The following is a 21709-nucleotide window of genomic DNA, read 5'->3' on the forward strand; positions in this document are numbered from 1 at the left end:
ACGCCAGAGCAGGTAGCGCTATCAGAGCTGCTCATCATGCGGCCCGCGGTGTCGTCTGAGCTGTGAAACGCTGTCACCTTGCAGTGCCATTGTTGCTGGATGCCCCTTCTAGTGCCAGCCTTGGCCCTCACTGGTATACCATCTTTTCTTTTCACATCCTCAATTGGGCAGGTAATGTGATATAGGTGCTCAAAACATGTCACCATGATGGTTATGGAAAGGCATTTCAACTTGATGAAAACACAGTAAATATGAAACCCCATGTGGAAGACACATGTATGGCTTGGCGATATGGCAAACAATTGATTACAATATACTTCCCCATATCAAACGGTTTGATTAAATCACTTTTAGCATATTTTTTTCTGAAATTGCCATAAAGAAACTGAAAACACATCCACTCTCTCTCTCTTTGTCTCTCTCTCATCCCGTTGCGCTTCTCTCAAGTGTACGATGTATACGATTCTGTCTTGTGTGCATGGCCTTGTTTGCTTTCTGTAGTTTCCTGGATATTTTATTCAGTCTGAGGGCATCAGGGAGTCGCTATCAATATGCAGGAGACTCCCGGATCTTCCGGTGGACTGTAAATTCTGGCAGCCTTGTGTCTCCATTTAAACGTAATGTAAACTCACACAAAACATGCACATTTCTGTCAGTTTATCATTATCATGAAAAAAAATGCCCAAAGCTGATCACAGAGATCAAGCTGAGTTTTATCCCTACACGTTTTTAAAATACCTTGCTTATATGTGGAACAAATCAAATCTAATGTGTTTGTTCTGGACCTTGACTTAATTTGCAACCCTTTTCCTGTGTTTTAGAGCCGCTGTACTTACTGACATAAAAAGCAGTGTGCCCTACTTTGCCTGAGTCTAGCCAGGGCAGAATCTCATTCAGCTTTATCACTCATGGGACCCATCTGCGGCAGGCCTTCGTGCCTGAGCTCAGGTTCAGCTGTACGCCTGGAATCTGAGTCAGTGGAGAGTTCAGTATTCGCCTTCTTAGTCATTTATGTCTGCTAATGGATCTAGCATTTAAAACAGATTCATGAATCAATTTAAAGCAAGAGTAGTTAAAGTGATATTATATGATTTAACCCAGATTTGATTAATCCAGATGATCAGTAACATACCTCTCCTGGGGGAGTATTTTGTGGTGATATTTAGGTTGACGTGCCTTGGGCATGTTCCCAAATGTCAGAAATTGAATCCTTCTGGCTTGCGGTGAGACTCTGTTCTCTCATATATGAGGATTTGTCAGAAGAAAGTAAGTGTCCCATGGGCAAAGTTTCATTTTACATTTATTTGATGAAGAAGCATCTATAACGCTCAGTTAGCAGTGCATCAGACCTGGAGTGGGTCCCTTGTTATGTCCGTCCACCGTACAGACTGAAGGATGAACTATGGCCCAAATGCTCAAGAGCATTGTTTCTTGAAGAGAGTTTGTGGAAATGGTCTGATGCATGACTTATTTTTTGTCCTGGAAGGAGCTCCCCGCTGTGCCCAGACCGAACAGCTTGGCTCGGGGCTCAGCAAGCCCTATTTCCCTCCTTATCTCACATGGACCCACAGTCAATGGCAGGCTTACACTTTTTTATTCCAATGATTTGTTGGAGTGAACTTAAGATAAGCGTATGAAGCGGAAACAAATACGCATAATAGCTGCTGGTTTTCTCAGAGAAAGCCAACCTTTGCTCAGTGTGAACATTTCCTGCATGAGAGACGGGAAGAAGGAAAGTGAATAGAAAGATAAGCCCTGGGACTCAAGTCAGCATAATTAAATTCATTCTACAGTATGGTCCATGCATTTTATACCCCCGCAATTTTCTTGTAAAAAGGTATCTTAATAGCCTCAGTGTCTTTGTGTATCTCGCCATGAGATAAGTGAGTGAAATTAATCTTAGTCTTTAATGTTGTTTTGGCATGCATATTAAGCACCTTTTATGCATTTGGTTTGCTTTTATGCTTCTCGGAGTGTGTTGAGACCATAAATCCTGCCAATCATCACAGAAAGTTTTTTCTTTAGTCCTCCCCGACTCTTTGTAAGCAGTGGTCTGATGTTGTGTTGGTATCAGAAGATTACAGACAGCATAGGCCTGTTGCAGATAGTTGTACTTTTTAGTACGGATAAAAGGGCTGTCAATCGATCAAGTAGTTTAAAAGAATTAAATGCGCACTTTATAATGAATAAATAGTGATTAATTACAATTAATTACGGCTTAAGCTTGCTATAATGCTCATTTATGACTATTGGACAAGTGTAAAAAATACAGAAATATAGGTGAATGCAAAATACTATTATTTTTAATAGTTCTTTTGAACAACCTTTTTCTATGGACTATTTAGGATGGCCCATGGGACAGCATGGAGGTGGTGGGAGCACACGGTGGAGTTAACAGTGCAGAGTGTTAAAGCAGGGAGCAGGCGAAAGAGGAATCTTCAGGCAGGGGTCAGCAACGGCGAGGTCAAAGAGGCAAAGGGATTAAGCAGAGACGGCGCCGGTCCGCAGCAAGAGTTCGGCAACATCAATATCCAAAAACGGCAGGCAGACAAGGGCAATTCCAAAAAAGAGTAATCGGGCAAAAAGCGGGCGAGGATCCAAGATGACCGCAGAGTATTTATAGAGCATGCAGGCATCTTCCTCATCAGTTTTTGGAGTCTGATCGCCTCCTGCTGGTTTGGAGGTGGCTTGCTCTCATCATCTATCATGGGATTCTCCATTGCTGTTTTTTTTTTTTTTTCAGACCACAGCATATTTATGATTCTTAAGTGCTCCAACCAGCCCTGGGAATGACACAGTGATTGCAGGGAGAGAGAAAATGTGAAGGGCCAGTCTTACGAATTATTTAGTAATCGGAAGACATCTCTTCATGATTCTACCGGGGGACCATTGAGAATGTTGTCTGCTGCTACATCACTGTCTGGTATGTGAACTGCACTGACGCTGAGCAGAAGGCCCTGCAACGGATAGTGAAGACAGCAGAGACAGCATCGGGGTTCCACTTCCCCCCATATCCCAGCTCTACGAGGAACATGCTGAAGGACTCTCACCACCTCTCACATGCCCTGTTTTTTTGTGTGAAACATTGTGTCAATACACTGTATACTGTGTTTACTGCTGTACTGACAATGAACCAATCTTGAATCTTGAATCTTAACTCGCCATTTTATTAGAACTTTGTCTGGCCCTGTTTGAAACTCAAATCCATCTGTCCATCCTTCTCTTATCCAAATATTCTCCAAATCCATTGACCAAGTAAAGATAATTTTGGGCTCTGTGTTATTTGTTGAAATGTGTTATTTCTCAATTCTATTTATCACAGAGATTTTGTACGTAGTAAAACCATGTCCACTTACAAAAGGAGGAAACAAACAAATAAATAAGCATACACAATCACCAATCAGGACATGCCACTTTCTACCCACCACAATTTCATCACATCAAGCAATTATGCTGCATTCTGATTACAGATTGCGGCCTAATAAATGAGTGGCGCCTTCTCAGGACGACGAACAGATGAGCCTCATACAGCTGTGGACCCAGTCAGCTGATTGCCATTTACAGGCATTCAGTGAACAGCCACTCTCGCCCTTCCTCCCCGTCTCTGTATATCAAATATCAAATTTCGCACTCTAGTTAGACCACCGAAGGAAATGTCTGGTTTGAGCTCTGGCCCAAACACGGCGACACACACGTCACTTTTGATTTATGTTGCAGTCCGGAGTTGGGCATAGCGGCAGAAATTCATCATCCCTTCAGTGAAACGCCCATGCACAGCGGCACAGGGGCCAGCAGAGGCACGAGGGCGGAAGGACAGAGCAAAGGGTGGGCAGGAGATCTGTCGTCCCTCGCAGGCGACATGGTCTGGCCGCGCACCTGTTTCTGGTGCGCGCGGCGCGCCCACGCCCCCCCACCCCCCCATGCACTATTCCGGGAACGAGGTCCCGCATCACGTGCGCCCTCCTCCGCTGTGGGGGCGCAGCCTGGACACACACGGACATCTCTACCTCCGTGGCGCTCCGTAATGAGTTTTTCAGCGCCGGCCCTCAATCTCGCACCCGCACTTTTGAGCCGGCGGGGATGGAGCTGAAAAATGACCCCTGTGAAAGCAATGATCGGGCCGACCCCTTCCTCCTTTACATTCACAGCATGTGTCAGCGCATTTGCCCAGGCCCTACGAAGCGAATAATAACAGACCCGGGTGCAAAGAGGTATAATTTATTAAAGTAAATAACTGTCAGTCTCCCCGGCCTCTGTGTTTACTGGGGGAACTGTGATTCTGTCAGATAAAGGTGCTTTTCCATTAACCCCCCACGCAGCACAGCCTGCGGTGGCAACTGGCGAGAGCGGCCGGCGAAAGGCAGCAGCTTTCGGCGAGACGGAGGACCGCTCTCGCTCACATGCCAGTCACAGTCTGGCAGCTGCAGAGTGAGTAAATGAGGCACCGGGCTGCTCTGTCCCATCCATGTGTGGATTTGACGTTCCATTTCACAACCGGCCTGCTGATGGACAGTCGGAGTCGCTGCAAGACTGCGCAGCGCTGCTAACCGATGTTGACAGTAAAAACTGAAATATTCAAATGTAAAAAGTCTAAGACTGTGGGACCTACTTTACACATCAATGCCATATCAGCATAGCAAGGCAGGTGCTTATAATTAATAGGAAAAATATACTTCATATATACGTATTTCATTTTCTCAACTTTCAAAATGTTGGCGTTGTGATGCACCTTGTGGGGTCTACAGATTCCTCGTCTCATGGGCAGAAAGTAGCAAATAGGATCTCTCGATGACTTAATTTAAACTCAAACACTGACACGGAATGATGTCCTGGTGATGTGGTAGTAACCTAGTGGGTAAGACACCATTGCCAATAGAGTTTTGTATTGCATGTGAAGTGATTGTTTCTTGTTGTCATTGTGATATACTGCAGTACAGAATGCTGTGTGCACACATGCAAAATGTGTCCTCTGCATTTAACCCCTTTTGTGAGCAGTGGGCAGCCATGGAGCACTGTGTGTGGGGATGGTACCTCAGTGGTGTAAGATGGGAAATTCCAGGTCCATGGCATTTTGTGCTTTTGTCTTATGTGTTACTTTGTCAAACTGCAACATCCCCCAAACAAAGGTGTCAAAAGCCAGCAAATGGCTTGAGGTGTCATGACGAGACATCAGAGACAGAGACATCAAATGACAAATCCTGATTGGTCTGTGGGAACTGTGGGAGTCATATGTATAAAATATTTTTAACTGAGGCTTCTCTTCACTTCCTGCTCCATCAGGAGCTGGGGGTTCTCCCCCCAGTTTCTCTCCCTGTTTCTCTACGGCCTCTCTGCAGCTTGGTTCCTGGCTTGAAATGAAACTGTTCATTCTTGTAACCTCTTTCATGCCAGATAACATCAGATGGACCGCTAGGCCACCACTGTCCCAAAATTATTCTGAAGAACAATTGTAATTGTTCATTTGATCAAAACATTTTGCAGTGCTGTGTCTGCCATGTTAAATTGATATTTGTTTTGCTTTTTTATAGATTGATAAAAAATGTGTTCATTCACTGCTGTCTTCTATGCTTTTGGATAAAAGGCTTCATGTGTTAGTGTAGAGATGGTTGTAATAGAGATGCAATGGTTTAAGGTTCCTCACAATTTATAAAATATATCATAAATTATAAAAAAATTATAATTTTTATAATAATTATTAGTAGCCTAGTGGGTAATACACTTGCCTATGAACCAGAAGACCCAGGTTCAAATCCCACTTACTACCATTGTGTCCCTGAGCAAGACACTTAACCCTAACGTGCTCCAGGGGGACTGTCCCTGTTACTACTGATTGTAAGTCACTCTGGATAAGGGCGTCTGATAAATGCTCTAAATGTAAATGTATAAAAAAAATATTTCTCCAATGGAATAAAAGATATTAGAGTACCATGCAGGATGCAGCACTAAATCCTTAGTCCACAGTATATTACAAAGTGAGACACAAGAGTGAATGTTATTTTCAGAGTTGTATGCTATTCAAAACTCACATATTTCAAGGCAGTGGCATGCGGTGAATTTTTCAGGGCCAACCTGTTGATAAACTATATTTCTTTCCCTGTCGCCTGTACTAATCCAATTGCAGACTCACTGCCACAGCACTGGGTTGAGATTAAAGATGCTGAAGGCCCAGGAATGAATTTGAATCAGCGGGCTCTCATTTTACACCCTGTTCATTGTGAGAAAAGTGCAGAGCGCTCCTTGGCCGGTGCACAGTTGTCATATTTAATCTGTATACCACTGAAAGGAAGGAAATGTAATTTCCTTGCTTTCCTTCTTCAAACACCTGAGAGGAGAAACCCTTTAACCTTCAACTTGTGATGTATGGATCTATTTTCCACTAAACCTGACCGGATTTCATCACTAGCCCACCTCCTCATACATTGTCTCCCTTAATATGATTTGTGCTTAAACAGCTTTAAGGATGTCTTTCAAGGTACATTAGCACTGGATCACCGGTGCACTGGACCCTGATGAATGGTCCTGATGGGGCATGTGGCAGTGACAGGCTCTTCACTCTTGCTGGCGTCTGTATTCTGTGGAGAATTGTGCCACAGGTCACACAGCGAGTCTGGGAAAGTCATTCTGCACATCACCTCCACTTCAGAACCACACTGCTCTGTGCACAGCTCCCAATAGTCAGACTGTTTAGTGGGATCCCAGTGGGACTGTTGTGCCTTGTCTCAGAAGTTGGTCTCTCCTTCAGTGCTTCCACTATTTTAGGCCATATAAGCACCACTCTTTACACCACTCTTTTACTTTTGGGTTTTTTTTTTTTTGGTAGTAACTGGTTTTAAGTAGTATATAGTTAGTCAAGGAAGGCCTGACTTTTGCTCTTAGCTTGTTAGTTAAGCAAGAAAAGGAGTGCTGTTTATACATTTTATCCACAGAAACTGTTTTTCACTTCACACATGCAATAGTCACATGGAAAAGAGCGGCGCTACACAGTTATCAATGATGTCTTGAGACAGTGATGCATATTTGAATGCGCATTTGTGTCAACAATACATACGATTATGCTTGTTATTACACTGGCCTATTGAAAAATGTTTAAAATTTGGTATATGGAAATACTTTAAATATGTTAAAATTACAAATGCAAATAATTACAATTACAAAAAATTATACATCTCTACCCTGTGCATACCTTATCCTATGTTTGATTACTGGGTCATAAAATATTCTACATGAAAGATACAATGAGCAGCACATTATTGCTGTTTGCAGTCTCCATATGAAATTGTGTCAGACAGATGCCACAGGTCATTCTGTCAGGATCCAGCCCGTCCTGTGTCCTGTGTCCCCATGATTGCTATCCTGTGTATACATGATAAAGCTTCCCTGATTGTGTCTGTGATATTGGTGACATGCTTTGTGGATTAGACCCCCTCTACCGTGAGTCCTGTGAGTGTGTCATCATTCTTTCCACAATGTCCGACCATCGTGGCACATTTTTCACTAAGAGAATTATTTTTCTTTATTCTTGCAAATACAACTGTTATTAAACAGAGTATACACAACAGTGTACACAGTAATTCAGACACAAATCAGTTTTTTTATGTAAATGAAATACCATTTTACCATCATGTAGACACAAGGGCTGAGAATATCAGTGAAACTAATGTTTGAGGCCATTATTTGTTTAATAAAATGTCTTTAATGAAATATGGTGAGCTCTGCCCTTGTATAGCATTCAGAAAAGACCTTAGTTTCTTTGATAGAAGTGAAACTTTTTAATATGTATTTTTAATAGAAAAAAGGAGCTAAACATCCCAATTATTTGACTATCCCTCAGGACAAGGAAGTGGCCGTCCCTAGCAGCGCTTAATGTATATTTCCTGTCAGCCAGTATATAATCACTGTGAAGGCTAGTTTATTGGTTCTCATAACAGGCTTCTTTTAATGTTAACGGTAATGGCGCTCTGCCTCTGGGCCTCACAAGGGCACTTAAATCCAAAGAGTATGGTGACAGCTGAAGTGGCAAGCAACTGTTGAGTGCCAAGAAATTGCTTTTTACTTCAAGTGCTGTGCTGTAGTCAGGCGCCGCCACTGTCAGTAATGTTTTGATTAATCTGTGACATTAATGTGGATTGAATTGAAATTGAAATGGTCTGAAGGGGTTAATTAACTCAACCCCAAAATCTTGATTGCGGTGTTATAGAACATTTCATTTTTTCCCCTCCTCTGCGTCAAGTGCTGGGCTTGCTTTCTGTGTTTGTTTATATATTTGTTCATTTGTCCAGTCACCACAGTTCCACATTCATGCTAATTTTAAGTCCATTAAAAGTACAGAGCATTAGCAAAAACAATGTGTTTATATGTCACATATTCACTTTAATAGCGATTCAAAAGAAGGGGTAATATTATACTTTGTTACACTTTGGCATGACTAAAGTGCTTGATTAAACCTGAAAAATCAAAATCATTCATTATGTGGTGCCTGCAATTTATTCAGTTTCTGGGTGCAATAAACATGTACCTAATTAAAGCAAGTGAATAGTCATCACGGTCCCAGCGGTACCTTGGCACAGACTGCTTTAAGACATCTTTGGCTTTGTTTTTTGGAAGATAAACATAAACACTCAAAAAAACGTTTTCTTTTGTTGTCTTTTATTGTTATTTGTGTTTTTTGAAAGTGAAAGTGAAAGTGATTTGTGATCAACATATCAGAATGACAAATGTCACAGTGGGTTGCAGTCACATGAAACAACACTGTTTCTCTGTACATGGGGTCATGTGTCAGAGGACGCTGATCTCATTTGATTGTTGCGTGGAGTGTACATTTTAAATTGAGATTAAAGTGAAAAGCTGGGCTGCTACAGTCCTACAATAAATGTCCTACAATAGTCCTACAGTTCTACAATAAATGTTCTTTGTTTGTCCCTTCAGGACCTTTCTTCTGTCCTTAGCCCAGTGTTTTTTGGCAGCCTGCGGGCATTTGAGTTCGTTATGGATCCTCTTGCAGGCGAAGTGACTCTCTTGTGTCCTCTTGTCTCCTCAGATATAGATGAGTGTGCCACCCAGATGCACTACTGCCAGGCTAACACTGTGTGTGTGAACCTTCCTGGGGGGCATCGCTGCGACTGCCTGCCAGGGTTTATCAGGGTGGACGACTACTCCTGCACAGGTAGGCCTGGGAGGCACGCGCCTCATGCCAACCTACATATTCGGTCAGATTGTTTTGTGGCTATGAACATTCACGTCATCAGCAGACTGGCATGATGGCTCTGCTTCCTAATTCATGGGCTTTTCTTGTCTTTTTTTATTTGCTCCCATCACAGGGACAAAAATCTAAGGATTTCTTTTAGATCAAAAAGCTTAATATACAGTACTGTGTAAAGGTCAAAGATCATCACAGGGTCCTGGAAGTGATGTTGTGGCCTGCCAACATCTATCTGGGATTTTCCAATATAGAATGCACTTCCTTGACTTTTGGAGTGTGAATGATGCTTTGTGAAGACGTCTGGTGTCATATGCAGTGTACAGCCCCTTCTTTTTAAAATGAAAGTTAAAATTATGCATACTTAATTAATCGGACTTCTGAATCAGGCAGTTCAATAAACAGTTCTCTAATAAAGCCTGCTCTGTTACTCATTTTGGTAAGACAATTTCAAACATCTCAAAGATCTTCATTTTCAACCAGCTGTTATTGATGCAATAAGAATGAAATATGTGGAATGGGTGCCTGGGTGATACAAGAACAAGGTTGCGACTGGAAGAACACTGTTTAGGGTTTGGGGATAAGTACTTTGATGTACGGGACCAGACTTGTCAGTGCTGTAATACAATTATTCAGGACAGAGCACCAATCAGATTTTCTTTATAATTAATTATTTATTTTCTGTTATAGTCTCATTAAATTATTATAATGTCAAGCACAATGTGATTACATAACATCAGTCTGTTGTCAGCCAAGGGCTTGTAGTGTTATCTCCAGTCCCACTAAAGTCTGTAGTGCATTGGGTAAAATTGGCCAGTCAGGTAAGAACATCTGCACAACCGAAGTTCTGATCTGAGACCATTTCAAATGTCTGGAGTTATCAACAGTAAATAAGACTTGAAGAAAAGAAAGAAGGGAAACCAGTACAGAACAGTACAGTTCACATTTTGGAAAACGCTAACAGAAGAAAACAAATTATGTTTCATGCTTTGCACACTATTGGCACCATCATGTGCGGCTTCATCAGATGCTATTTAACATGAGTGAACAAAAAGCAGCAAACAAATGCTCATCGTGAGAGAAGCCAAAGAGTGTGAATTGCTTTAATCACAGCAGAAATGTGCTGCTTTGAAGAGCATTGAACATGGAGAAAAAAAAACGCTTTGTGTACAATATTTTGGTTTCCACCATAACCTCATGTGTGTTATTCAATAGTTCAAAGTCTTCCGTTTGTTCTACAGTGTAAAAATGAAAAGACAAGCCTCACAAACGAGTATGTGTCTCCAAATGTTTGCCTGGTAGCAGAGCCCAAAAGTACACGCAATGTGGATGCGGAAACATACCTCATGTTCACAGGGTAAGAAGTTCAAAGAACAGACTATAGGCTTAATCCTTGGCCTTCATCGACCATGTGCATCAAAGACTGCAGCACCTGGGCAATGTTCATTTAGGTTTTACATTCATCAGCTGTCACTGGTTAGCATCTAATCCACTAGTTATAGAAAGGCGCTTTTCTGGTTTTATAAAGGTAATAGCGTTTGCGACAGTCCACTCTTTAGCTGCAGGCCCCGAATTGAGAGAAAGTTAAGAAATGACTGTTGTTAATGTGCAGGGCAAAAGGTGAGCATGGTTAAGGTAGGGAAGCTCAAGCAAGTGAAAGGAATAAGCCACAGCTCATCAGGTCTAGAAACGTGGAATCATGACCCAAGTGAACCATATTCTAGCATTTATTGTTTTTCCCCATGTAAAAACAGCCATTTTCTAGTGGGAAATCCAAATATTTGTGAGTGTTGGTGTTTGAACGAAACAGGATTTGGGCAACGGAATGTACTGTAAGATAAATGGAAGAACTGAAAAAAATCACATTGTCTCTTTAACTGTCATACTCTTGAAGGTTCCCCAGGTTCCTGTAAATGCTGAGGATTAGGATTGTGGCAGGGAACATTTCTCCAGTTTTATTTTTGCACTTTTTCAAAAAAGAAATGTCCTTTTATTAGCCGAGAGTTAATTACCCAGTACTTAACCATGGCAAGCTTGGAATTTTTAATACAGTAATAATGACCTTATAATTTCAACAATCTCACTCATTTTCCATAACCGCTAAATTCTAAAGAAATAAATACATAAAAGGACGGATGTACAAACATGATAGCAAAGTCAATGACATCACTTAAAAGTATAAAATGTATATAAATATAATTTATGAGCACATTTCTACATGTAGATTAAGGTGGAATATGGAACCAAGACACTCATTCCCTGTCTTTTTTTAAATTAATGTTAAAAATGAATGGTAAAATGAATGATAAAGGTGCGGAAGAATCCTGAGGGGTTGGTCTGACCATAAACTGACCACAGTCAGCAGCAGTTGTAAAATGAGCCATGAAAGAATTTTAGCCAACAGGGTGAGATCATTTTATGACACTCAGCAGATTAAAAAGTGAAGTTCTGAGTCTGGCATTAAAGAAATAAAGCACAATATTTTCGACCAGGGGGAATGTCAAGCTGGGCCTTTATTCAGCCGTCTGTGTCCTCCAGATGATCCTGCCTTCTGCGTTACACATGTCAAAGCGGAAATAAGGGCCGTGACCGCACCCATATTTAACACAGCCTACATCCACACGCTGATTCAGCCTCCCAAAAAGGTCCCTTACATCTAAGGGCAATTCTCATATTGTGTGTCATTTCTGCTAGAGGGGAATGGAGAAATAAAAACGAATGTGCTCTATTTCCCAGGACCCCCTTCAATAGAAAAGAGCACAAATTTGGTGCGGGGTTCCATCCCGTTCCTCGTCTTGGCTTTTCTGTTTCTGTAAACACTGGGAAGCCTTGGTAATTGCTGTCATGCTTCACTGGCCCTTTGTGGAAAGTCTCTCCAGTGGAACCGAGAGTATGCCTAGGAGGCCAGGCTCTTATAGCCGTCCAAATTCCTGCCCGCTAATCCAAACTGAGCTAAAAGAAGCGCTCTATAGCTCACCAGGATTCGTTATTGAAAAAGGCTCAATGGCCACATACAGTAGGGCGAGATTAGTTTCGGGCCCCAAAGTATTCTCTCTTCTAACCTGTTTTATGGCGAAAATATTTGTGGTAGAGTGTGCACAAATTTTATTACGGGCCCAACGCTGTCAAATTAAAACAAAAATGGAACAGGTTCATAGTAAAAAAAAAAGCAAAATGCTACACAAGCTTAACAGCATTACTTTTTAATAACATCTTACAGATATGCATAATAGACACAGTTCTGTTGACTAGATTACAACAGAATCATTTGTTCATGGCAGAGTCTTCAGGGAAATGACCTGAAGTTTAGAAACTCTCGGTAGTGTGTGGAATACATTACCGACTTCACTAATTCCATATATATTGATTTCAAAACTTCAAAACCAGGTTGAGAATGTCCAGTGTGGAGAGGTTTCTTAACTTCCTACTCAGAAGTGCATGAAAATAGAATTGTGACTTATTTTTCTAGTACTTGTATTATTAGTTTACTTGTTTGTTGTTTCTCCTTATGCACCTTATACTAGCATTTATTTCTGCATTCCTCTGTTTTTTTAACACGTGCAGTTAAATCAAGTTTTTAGCTTTTTATTCATATTTCACGGTCTTGTGCTGATGATCTGCAATTAGAATGGTACACAGTTTTACTTTGTAGCCACGCCCCCATGGGCTGCATGGCACTTTGTGTTTAACATATTTTTTTTGGCTGAGTAATCATTTTCACTGCTGTCTTATTGTTCCTCAATCACAGTCTGTGACCAGCTATTACAAAGATACACCTGAACATGCTGAGCCGGCACCCTGTTTTAAAATCAAGGCTCCGGGGACCCCACAGTTTATTTGTTCATTAGACACTCATTGGCAGATTTGTAACACAAGTGCTTCCTTTTTCGATAGGCCCAAGTAAGCCCAAAAGATTTCATTTCATGCAGCAGTTAGTCCATCATTTTCAATTGCTGTGAAGGTAGAAAAACTGATACATATTTTAAAGTGCCAGGTCTGCAGGTCATCCCAGGTTCCAAATCCATGTGATTCTTCTTAATAACATGCAGTTACTAAATAATAAAGATGAACTGTCTCTAGTTGTGATTTCAGGAGTGTTAAGGGGTTCTGGTAATACAGTAAATTACCCTTATACTGAACACAGAATAATGAAATGCTTTCATCATTTAATTCACCAGAATATGAAAAGAGCCCTGCAATTTGTTGCATGCCTTATTATGCTTTATTATGCAGATGCTGGCAGTGCACATTAAAAATTTAGGTTTTCCAATGTAACAGACTGTCTCCAACTGGAGACAGAGGACAAAGGCGTGAGGGCAAACAGGGCTTTAATAAAAATAAAACAGATGTAAATGGGACCACAATATGGAGATAAACAAAGGCAGCAAACAGGGACTCAGGAGGACATACAGTACAGGCCAAATGTTTGGACACACCTCCTCATTCAATGTATTTTTTTATTTTCATGACCCTTTACATTGGTAGATTTTCATTGAAGGCATCAAAACTATGAATGAACATATGTGGAGTTATGTACTTAACAAAAAAGGTGAAATAACTGAAAACATGTTTTATATTCTAGTTTCTTTGCTCTGATTACTGCTTTGCACACTCTTGGCATTCTCTCGATGAGCTTCAAGAGGTCGTCACCTGAAATGCTTTTCCAACAGTCTTGAAGGAGTTCCCTAGAGGTGTTTAGCGCTTGTTGGCCCCTTTGCCTTCACTCTGCGGTCCAGCTCACCCCAAACCATCTGGATTGGGTTCAGGTCCGATGACTGTGGAGACCAGGTCTCCACTTTTTGTTAAGTATGTAACTCCACATGTGTTCATTCATAGTTTTGATGCCTTTAGTGAGAATCTTCCAATGTAAATGGTCATGATAAAGAAAACACATTGAATGAAAAGGTGTGTCCAAACTTTTGGCCTGTACTGTACTTCAGCAAGGCTTTGCAAACTTAAAAACAAACTGAACTGGTATATAAAAGGAAAATGAATCCAATCACACCTAAACAGCATAACAGAACAGTGTGTCAACTCTGAACAAAACTCGATGAAGAACTCAACACAACAAGAACTGCCAATAGCCAGGGATGTGCACACCTTCACTCACTCTCTACTACCAGCACAAGGATTTTCATTTCAGCTGTGGATTTCATGCATCGTGCAGTGTTCTTTCTTTTCCCAGTAATGGAAAGTTTGTTCCCAATGTCTTCCATTGTTCATTCAAAAAAACAACCACAAAGCAATCACCTGATTCATATTCACAGACCCAAACATATACCAATATTCAAACACGACGGTGTTAATCACTGTTTACTGAGAACTATGTTCTATCTGATTTATCATGTAATGAGAGATGAGGATGAGTTTTTGTGCTTTTGTTCAACTTCAGCTGGAAATGTTCAGTCTGTGCAGTGTTTGAAATGAGAAATGTAATCATGGTTATCAATTTTAAGGATCAATAGTCACTTCGGAGTGTAGAAATGTTCTAATAATATCAGTGTTTTTTCCAGCTTGACTCAAAGTCAGGAGATAGGAGAAGCCACTACCCGTACACTCACCAAACATCAGCTACGAGGTGAATTGAGGATAAGAGATTTCCTGAAGAGGATTATTGGAGTTGAAAGGGCCATAGCAGGTCTTGCTGCCAGGGGAACCCGTACTGAGCCTTCTAAGAAGGGCGACACCATTACCACAGGCTTCCCATCACTGTTCTAGGACTTTTGAATCCACAAAGAGCACACAGCCCACAAAACCTGTTGACCAGATCTTCCACCGAGCCTTTTAAACTCTGACAAATCTCTGTTTTATGAACCCGACTGTACATTTTATTAGCTTAGGTTATTTCTGGATCCTGCCTTCCTCTCTTTTGTAAAGCCAAGTATCTTAAAATATTAGTATTAGTTGCTTTGGATTGAGTTACTCAGTTGAAACCGGGTCCATTTTTGACTCTTTTTAACTTTTTATTTCGTTCCTTAAGAGTTATGCATTTGGAGTTTTTTTCACCTAATGTTATTCAAGCCACATTGAATCAGATTGATTGCAGCTGAGCATTCCAGAGGTGGTATGGGGGAATTTAGAGCATGTAATGGGCAGGTTGAGCAGGAAATTGCCAATAGCTGGCCTTAATGCCTCCATTATGCAGCATTCATAAGGAACAGTAACCAGCCTGTCTGATTCCAGCTTGTTGATGACCTGCCATTATGCATCATTATTGCAGAACCTGAGGGCAGACAGTGTTCAGGATCCTCTGACACAGACAACGATTCCCTAATCGCCCCCTATGATCAAAAACCATGTCACCATGTTCTCCTGCTGTGCACTCAAACCTGCATGCACTCCTCTGAGCCAGTCTCAAAGGAACTCCAAAGTACTCCGAAAATCTTTAAATATACATTACATAGACTATTTACATACAGGACATCTTGAGAATGCATTTTGTTGGGTTGTTGGTGTGTTTTTGAGTATTTTTTGTGTTGATGTTATTTCTGCAGGATTTAGCACCGTTCAAAAAAGAGCTCATGAGCTTGCATATGTAAATGTAAGACATATTCAATTATTATGTGCCTTGTAAAACATCAATTTTGTACAATACCATTACACCATGCATAACCAGTAAAAATACTTGTGGTTGTGGTTTTTAACAATGGAATTCATAAACTACCACCTTTCTGTTAACCTTTATATGGTGCAATTTGAAATGAGTAATTCCTTTATATCTTTATAAACAGTGATAATCATTAGGAAACTTTTAAGATGCATGAAAAATTATGCCAATCCTGGAGTAAACTATGTAAAAGTTTTTGGGGCTGACTCTTATGTAGTTCATTTCAGCATTAAATTATTGAGTAATTCCAACTTAACTCACTCTTATTGGTAACTCTCAAATGCCTCTTCAGCATTTTTTTTTTTTTTTTGCATTTACCATTTGTGTTCACCCTTGGAGCCAATCCTTGAGAAAAGTAAAACTGTTGAATAATGTGTTAAATTTGCTAAAGGGCTCAATGAGCACAACTCATTAATTAGGAAAGAAATATATTAGTCATGATTAAGATGGCTGCCGAATATTGATGAAACTGATGAATAACAGGATTGCTCCCCACTTCCTACCTCCCATTGCAAGGGAAGGCCCCTGGCCATGAAATTGCCGGCTGGGAGGAAAGAGGCTCATGGTGGGGAGTGGAGGTTGGAGGCAATGCGCCGACAGACGGACGTGGCTGGAGCTCTGACTTCGGTTTTAATAATGCAGATGGTCTCCGGTGGTCTCACCTTTTGACGACTCGCCACATTGTCTTATCTACACTAATTAAGATGTGATTAAAATCCATGCTGAGATTATATGAACAAACATGGCAGCCTATGAATAGTGCATGCACTAAGGCTGAGTGGAGAGGATAATTTAACATTTTAAGGGAAAGGATTAAAGGCCCAGACGTGAGTGGTTGGGTAAATTTAAACCCCTCTTGACAGAATAACCTGTGCTTGTGTATAGAAGTCCAGATTTATGTATTCTATATTTTCTGTGCATATTTTATTCATTTCTGCTGGACGTACAGTTTGTTCAGTTCCACTACCCCAGGACATCTTTCTGTGGAGCAGAAAGCAGAGCGAGGTTTGTCAGCCGCTTCTTGAAACCTGTCCTCATGGATTGGCGCTGTTTTTATGTTGTTTTTTTTTATGTTTGCTCTTGTGCAGTGACAACTTTGTTTGAGAGACTGACGCAGGGAAGGATCTTTTTCTGTTGGTGTAAACCACTGAACTGATCATGTCTGATCACTGACAGCCTGCAGTATACATGCAGAAAAAAAAAAACTCCTTCCTCCTGAAGGAGAGCTCTTCGCTCTGATCGCTGGGCTGTCCACAGACGCTGCATTTGCATGAATTTTCTCTCTTCCCCGTCCCTGTCTGTCAATCATTTTTCTAATTCCTGGGCAGACATGTGCTTTATAACCCTCAAACTGACCTCTCTTTATCCATCCTTTTTTTCTCTCATCGCCCCTTTTTATTTTTCCCTTTTCTCTTTCAGAGCATGATGAGTGTACCAGTGGACAGAACTCCTGCGATGACAACGCCATCTGCACCAACACCATCCACGGCCACCTGTGCACCTGCAAACCGGGCTACGTAGGAAACGGAACCATCTGCAGAGGTAAGGCCCTCACCTCTCCCCCACCCCCAATACACTCGCCTCCCCCCCCGTCATCCATTACACCCTCCACCCTCCCCGCAAACAGCCTCCTCCAGCCTCTGCCGGCTCCTGGGTGATGAGAATTGATTTTGCCAAAGTGCCAGCGCTCCCCCGTCTTTCTCTGCTGCCCCTCCGGCCCCCATCCTCTAACACCTGCCTGCACCGAGAGAATCTTAACCAGCGCGCCGCGGCGGGAGAGATGCGAGCCGTTACAGGGCCACCGCTTCCATTAGCCTGGAGGAAGCTGTGTTTATTACCCAGATGCCCACGTGCAGGGAAGCTATGCCAGCGCGATGCATGCGACATGACTGGGGTCAATAACGCTCAATAAGCACATGCAGTCTCCATGTGAGAGGCGGAAACGTCCAGGGAGACTCATTAAACCAACTGAAGGACTGACGTGTTCTCTGCAGCGGTGTTGTGCAGGGTACCAAATACTAGAAAGGTATTTAGAATTGAGGAGTTTTTGCACAATAACCTGTCCTACCATCTTATGCACCTTGCATTAAAGTAGCTAGCGTGCTTGTTAAAAATTCAGTTGGTTTCAACTGTGAGTTTTTGCTGATTTCAGAAATGACACTCCAAGTAAGCTAAGAAGCAATGTCAAATAAAGCATGAATAAAATGTAATTGAATAAGGCTGTACGTTGAAGCAATAACTGATGAACCAGGAGTATTCCAGTAGGATTAGAAATGTAAAATCTAGCAACTGACTGAAGTGACAATGAAGCTGCTACCTTATGAGGATGTCCTCTATTCATGACTTTTACACAAATGCCAAAATGTAACCAGAAAAATATAGCATTCATGGCTAATGCCATCAAAACCGTATATTATTTCGCCGTTGAACCGTTCAGATGATTTGAATCAATTTACTTCTATCCAGTGTCGTAGACAATGTATTTATGATGGAGGGTTTATTTAAACTTTTCCAGGGTTTAATGAAACACTGTCAGCAAGCACTTTAATTGGTACATTTTTTCTAGCTACCCAGGGAGTTTACCTTTTATTGCATTTCATACAATATATGAGCCAAAATGCGTTAGACTCCCATAAATATTTGCATATTTACATGTCAAGGGAAACAGAAAGGGCAACTTTTTTTCTTTGTGCAAGTGCTTTTATACCTATTATTACTACATCTATGAATGTTTCTTAGTATTTTGCTGTGGTAACATTTCAGGTACTGTATTTGTGGTAAGTAATTTTCCAAAGTATACAGCCCCTGCACCAAGTCAAGATCCAGTACAACTGAAAGTGTGGATGAGCCTCAGAATAATAAGACTGACAAATTAGGGGCTTAAACAAGTTTTTGAGAGACGTTGCTTTTTCTTGTAACGGGCCAAAAAGAAACAATATCCTCTGCCTTTCCTCCTGTGTGGCAGTGGCGTCTCATGCGAAAAGCTAATACAAGCTTATCAGTCTTTAATTAGATCAGTGGGATGAGAAGAATGCTGGAATCTGTTCTAATAATCGAGAAACCACTCCGCATTTGTACGTGTGTGTGTGTACCCAGTGCAAATAGAATCCACACACTGTATGCAAACACGATGACAGGAATTTAAACACACACACACACACACACGCACACACACAAAATCATGTCTGTTCATGTCTGTGACCCCATTACTAATTTCTTTAGATCTGTATATATAGCAATATATTGCAATGTATATCTATAAATGTAAAAGATTTTGTATCAAAGTATACATGTTGGTGAGTACATGAGTACATTCATGGTTTTCATATCTTTCTGATGATGCGTGGTCTCGTTTAAGTGATAAACATAACAAACACAGACACACATGCACACACACAGTAATAAAGACACAGATTAGAATGGGCAGCAGGTGCAATATAGGTCTTTGGAGAGATCAATGCAATTTGCAAAGTGCCTTCCAAACAATTTCTCTGCTGGACTTCCTCCAATGCTACAAGCAGAAACCACACACAGTCCCTGAATAAATGCCTCAGCTCAACTTTCCTGTCATCGTGACATCTTTCACTTCTAAAGTCACGGGTAAAATGTAAATGATTTCAGTGGGGGAAAGGTTTATTACCCCGAACAACAAAAAGCAATGACACTGTTATAAAATTTGGTGCTAGCAGTCTGAAGACGAGCCCAGTTTATGCATATAAATAATTTGTGTTCCCGCAGCTCATCCCGGGAACTGTCTGTATATATCATCAGTTTTGTACATTTGTAGTTTCCGATGTTTCTACCAGCTAATAATTTATTTTATGTGCAGTGTTTTCATGGTCTTTCAGTGGTTCCTAAAAGAGTCCTCAGGAATCAATCACCCATTCACTCCTCTTTCAATCTTTGTACCCAAGTAATTTTGGTAATGATGCCAAATAAGAGTATGAAGCAGGGGTCGCCATCGTTACCCTGTAAGCTTTCCTCTACATATTACCCTATATTCTTTTCCTGGTGATGATGGTCAACAGTTCATGCCTGTGATGTGGAGGTCAGTCATAGCACCCAACACAACACAGATTTTAGAGCAAGGCATTATGAAACAACAACAACAACAACGTTTATTTCTTATATAGCCCAAAATCACATACAGTATGTTTCAATGGGCTTTGACAGGCCCTACAGTTGACACCCCCCACACTTGACCCTTCTGCACACAAGGAAAAACTCCACACAAAAAAAACTCTAGGAGAGAGAAAAAAAGAAAGGAAGAAACCTTGGGAAGGAGTGATACAGAGAGGGACCCCCTTCCAGGGTAGAGTGAGCCTGCAAATGATGTCAGTGCAGGGTTGGGGATGATATAATAATAAGTCCTACAGTTGTAGGGTTGGAGAAGTCCAGGATGTAGTCAGTGTCATGGTCTAGATTACGTGTCCATAATGATGTTACTGGTCCATTTGAAGATCCCTATAGCTGTGGTTGTAACGGTGGTGGTGGCTGTGGTGACCCTCTGGTTTGTTTCATGGTATGTCCTTGTTAAGCAGTTGTCAGGAACCAGGATTTATTTGCTGGTCTGATCACTGGGGTCTGCCAGTAGTCTGGGTGCTTGATTCCGTGTCTCGGAGAAAAACAAACAGAAGCAGCGGCAGGCGGTTGCACTGTACGACCGATACTGAAATATGTGGTGATAGTGGTATATTGGTGCTACAGTGGCCCGGTACACTAACTAGGACAGCCGAACTAGGGTGAATTTAACTTTGCCTGTGTCTAACGGGGGGACTCTGTGATAAACTGGACTTTATAATTGACACTGCGTCAAAGTGAAGTGAAATGAGGGTCTAGGACTTTAACAAAAAGCCAGAGAAAACAGATAGGTTTTGAGATTGGATTTAAACACTGAGACTGTGTCTGAGTCCCAGACACTGACAGGCAAGCTGTTCCACAACTGCGGAGCTCTATAGGAGAAGGATCTGCTCCCAGCTGTGACCTTCTGCACCTTTGGTACCAGTAGTGACCCCGCACCCATTGATCGAAGGGGGCGTGGCGGTTCGTAAAGAACCAAAAGTTCACTCAGGTACTGTGGGGCGAGACCATTTAGAGCTTTATAGGTTAAAAGTAGGATTTTGTAGTCAATCCCAAATTTGATGGGTAACCAGTGCAGTGATTGTAAGACTGGGGTGATGTGGTCAAATTTCCTGGTTCTAGTTAGAACTCTGGCTGCAGCATTCTGTACTAGCTGGAGTTTACTCATGCACCTACTAGAGCATCCAGACAATAATGCATTGCAGTAATCTAACCTTGATGTAATAAATGCATGGACCAAATTTTCTGCATCATGCATTGAAATGATATTTCTTATTTTCGCAATATTTCTAAGGTGAAAGAATGTTATCCTAGTGACATTATCTACGTGCGAATTGAATGAGAGTCAATTCGAAACAGTCAGAGTTCTGCATGCAGAAATAAATATTTACAAATGAGAAGCTAGTGCTTTTTTAGTTCTGTTTCTTGGCTCAACGGCCATCAGTGGACATCAAAAACACAATGTCGGTGTTTTAATTGAAGCATTCGGATTGGTGAAGTACTTTATGCGACAGTCACAAAAACATTCGTATATACCTCGCCTCCAGTTGTGGTTAATACCTATTTCTTTAAGCATTACCCTCAATAGTGTAAACGGTGGACAGCCCTGAACAAAAAGACACTGCTTCTGGTAACAATGTGTGCTGAAGCGCCTCCTCCCTTCAATCTCATAAAGCCACAAAGCACCATCCAAACCCTAGTAGTTTGAACCAAATCTCTCTGTAAAGCGGTTTGCTGCAGTTCGCCATGGTGACAGAGCTGATGTTGGCCACCCTTGGTGTCATAAAGTTGGACGCCTGTGGCTGAGCGCCCTGGTTTAATGAATG

General features: G+C 41.4%; 1 protein-coding gene across 1 annotated transcript in view; it reads left to right on the forward strand.

The window, feature by feature from the left end:
* LOC114766138 (protein kinase C-binding protein NELL1-like) overlaps window positions 1–21709 on the forward strand; it is a 139017-nt gene that overhangs the window by 79673 nt on the left and 37635 nt on the right. The window contains exons 13-14 of the mRNA XM_028956769.1: window positions 9038–9163; window positions 17223–17345. Of these exons, the coding sequence (XP_028812602.1) occupies window positions 9038–9163; window positions 17223–17345 (249 nt within the window). The remainder of the gene's footprint in view (window positions 1–9037; window positions 9164–17222; window positions 17346–21709) is intronic.

Source organism: Denticeps clupeoides, chromosome 16 (genome assembly GCF_900700375.1).
Source record: "Denticeps clupeoides chromosome 16, fDenClu1.1, whole genome shotgun sequence".
Taxonomy (NCBI): domain Eukaryota; kingdom Metazoa; phylum Chordata; class Actinopteri; order Clupeiformes; family Denticipitidae; genus Denticeps; species Denticeps clupeoides.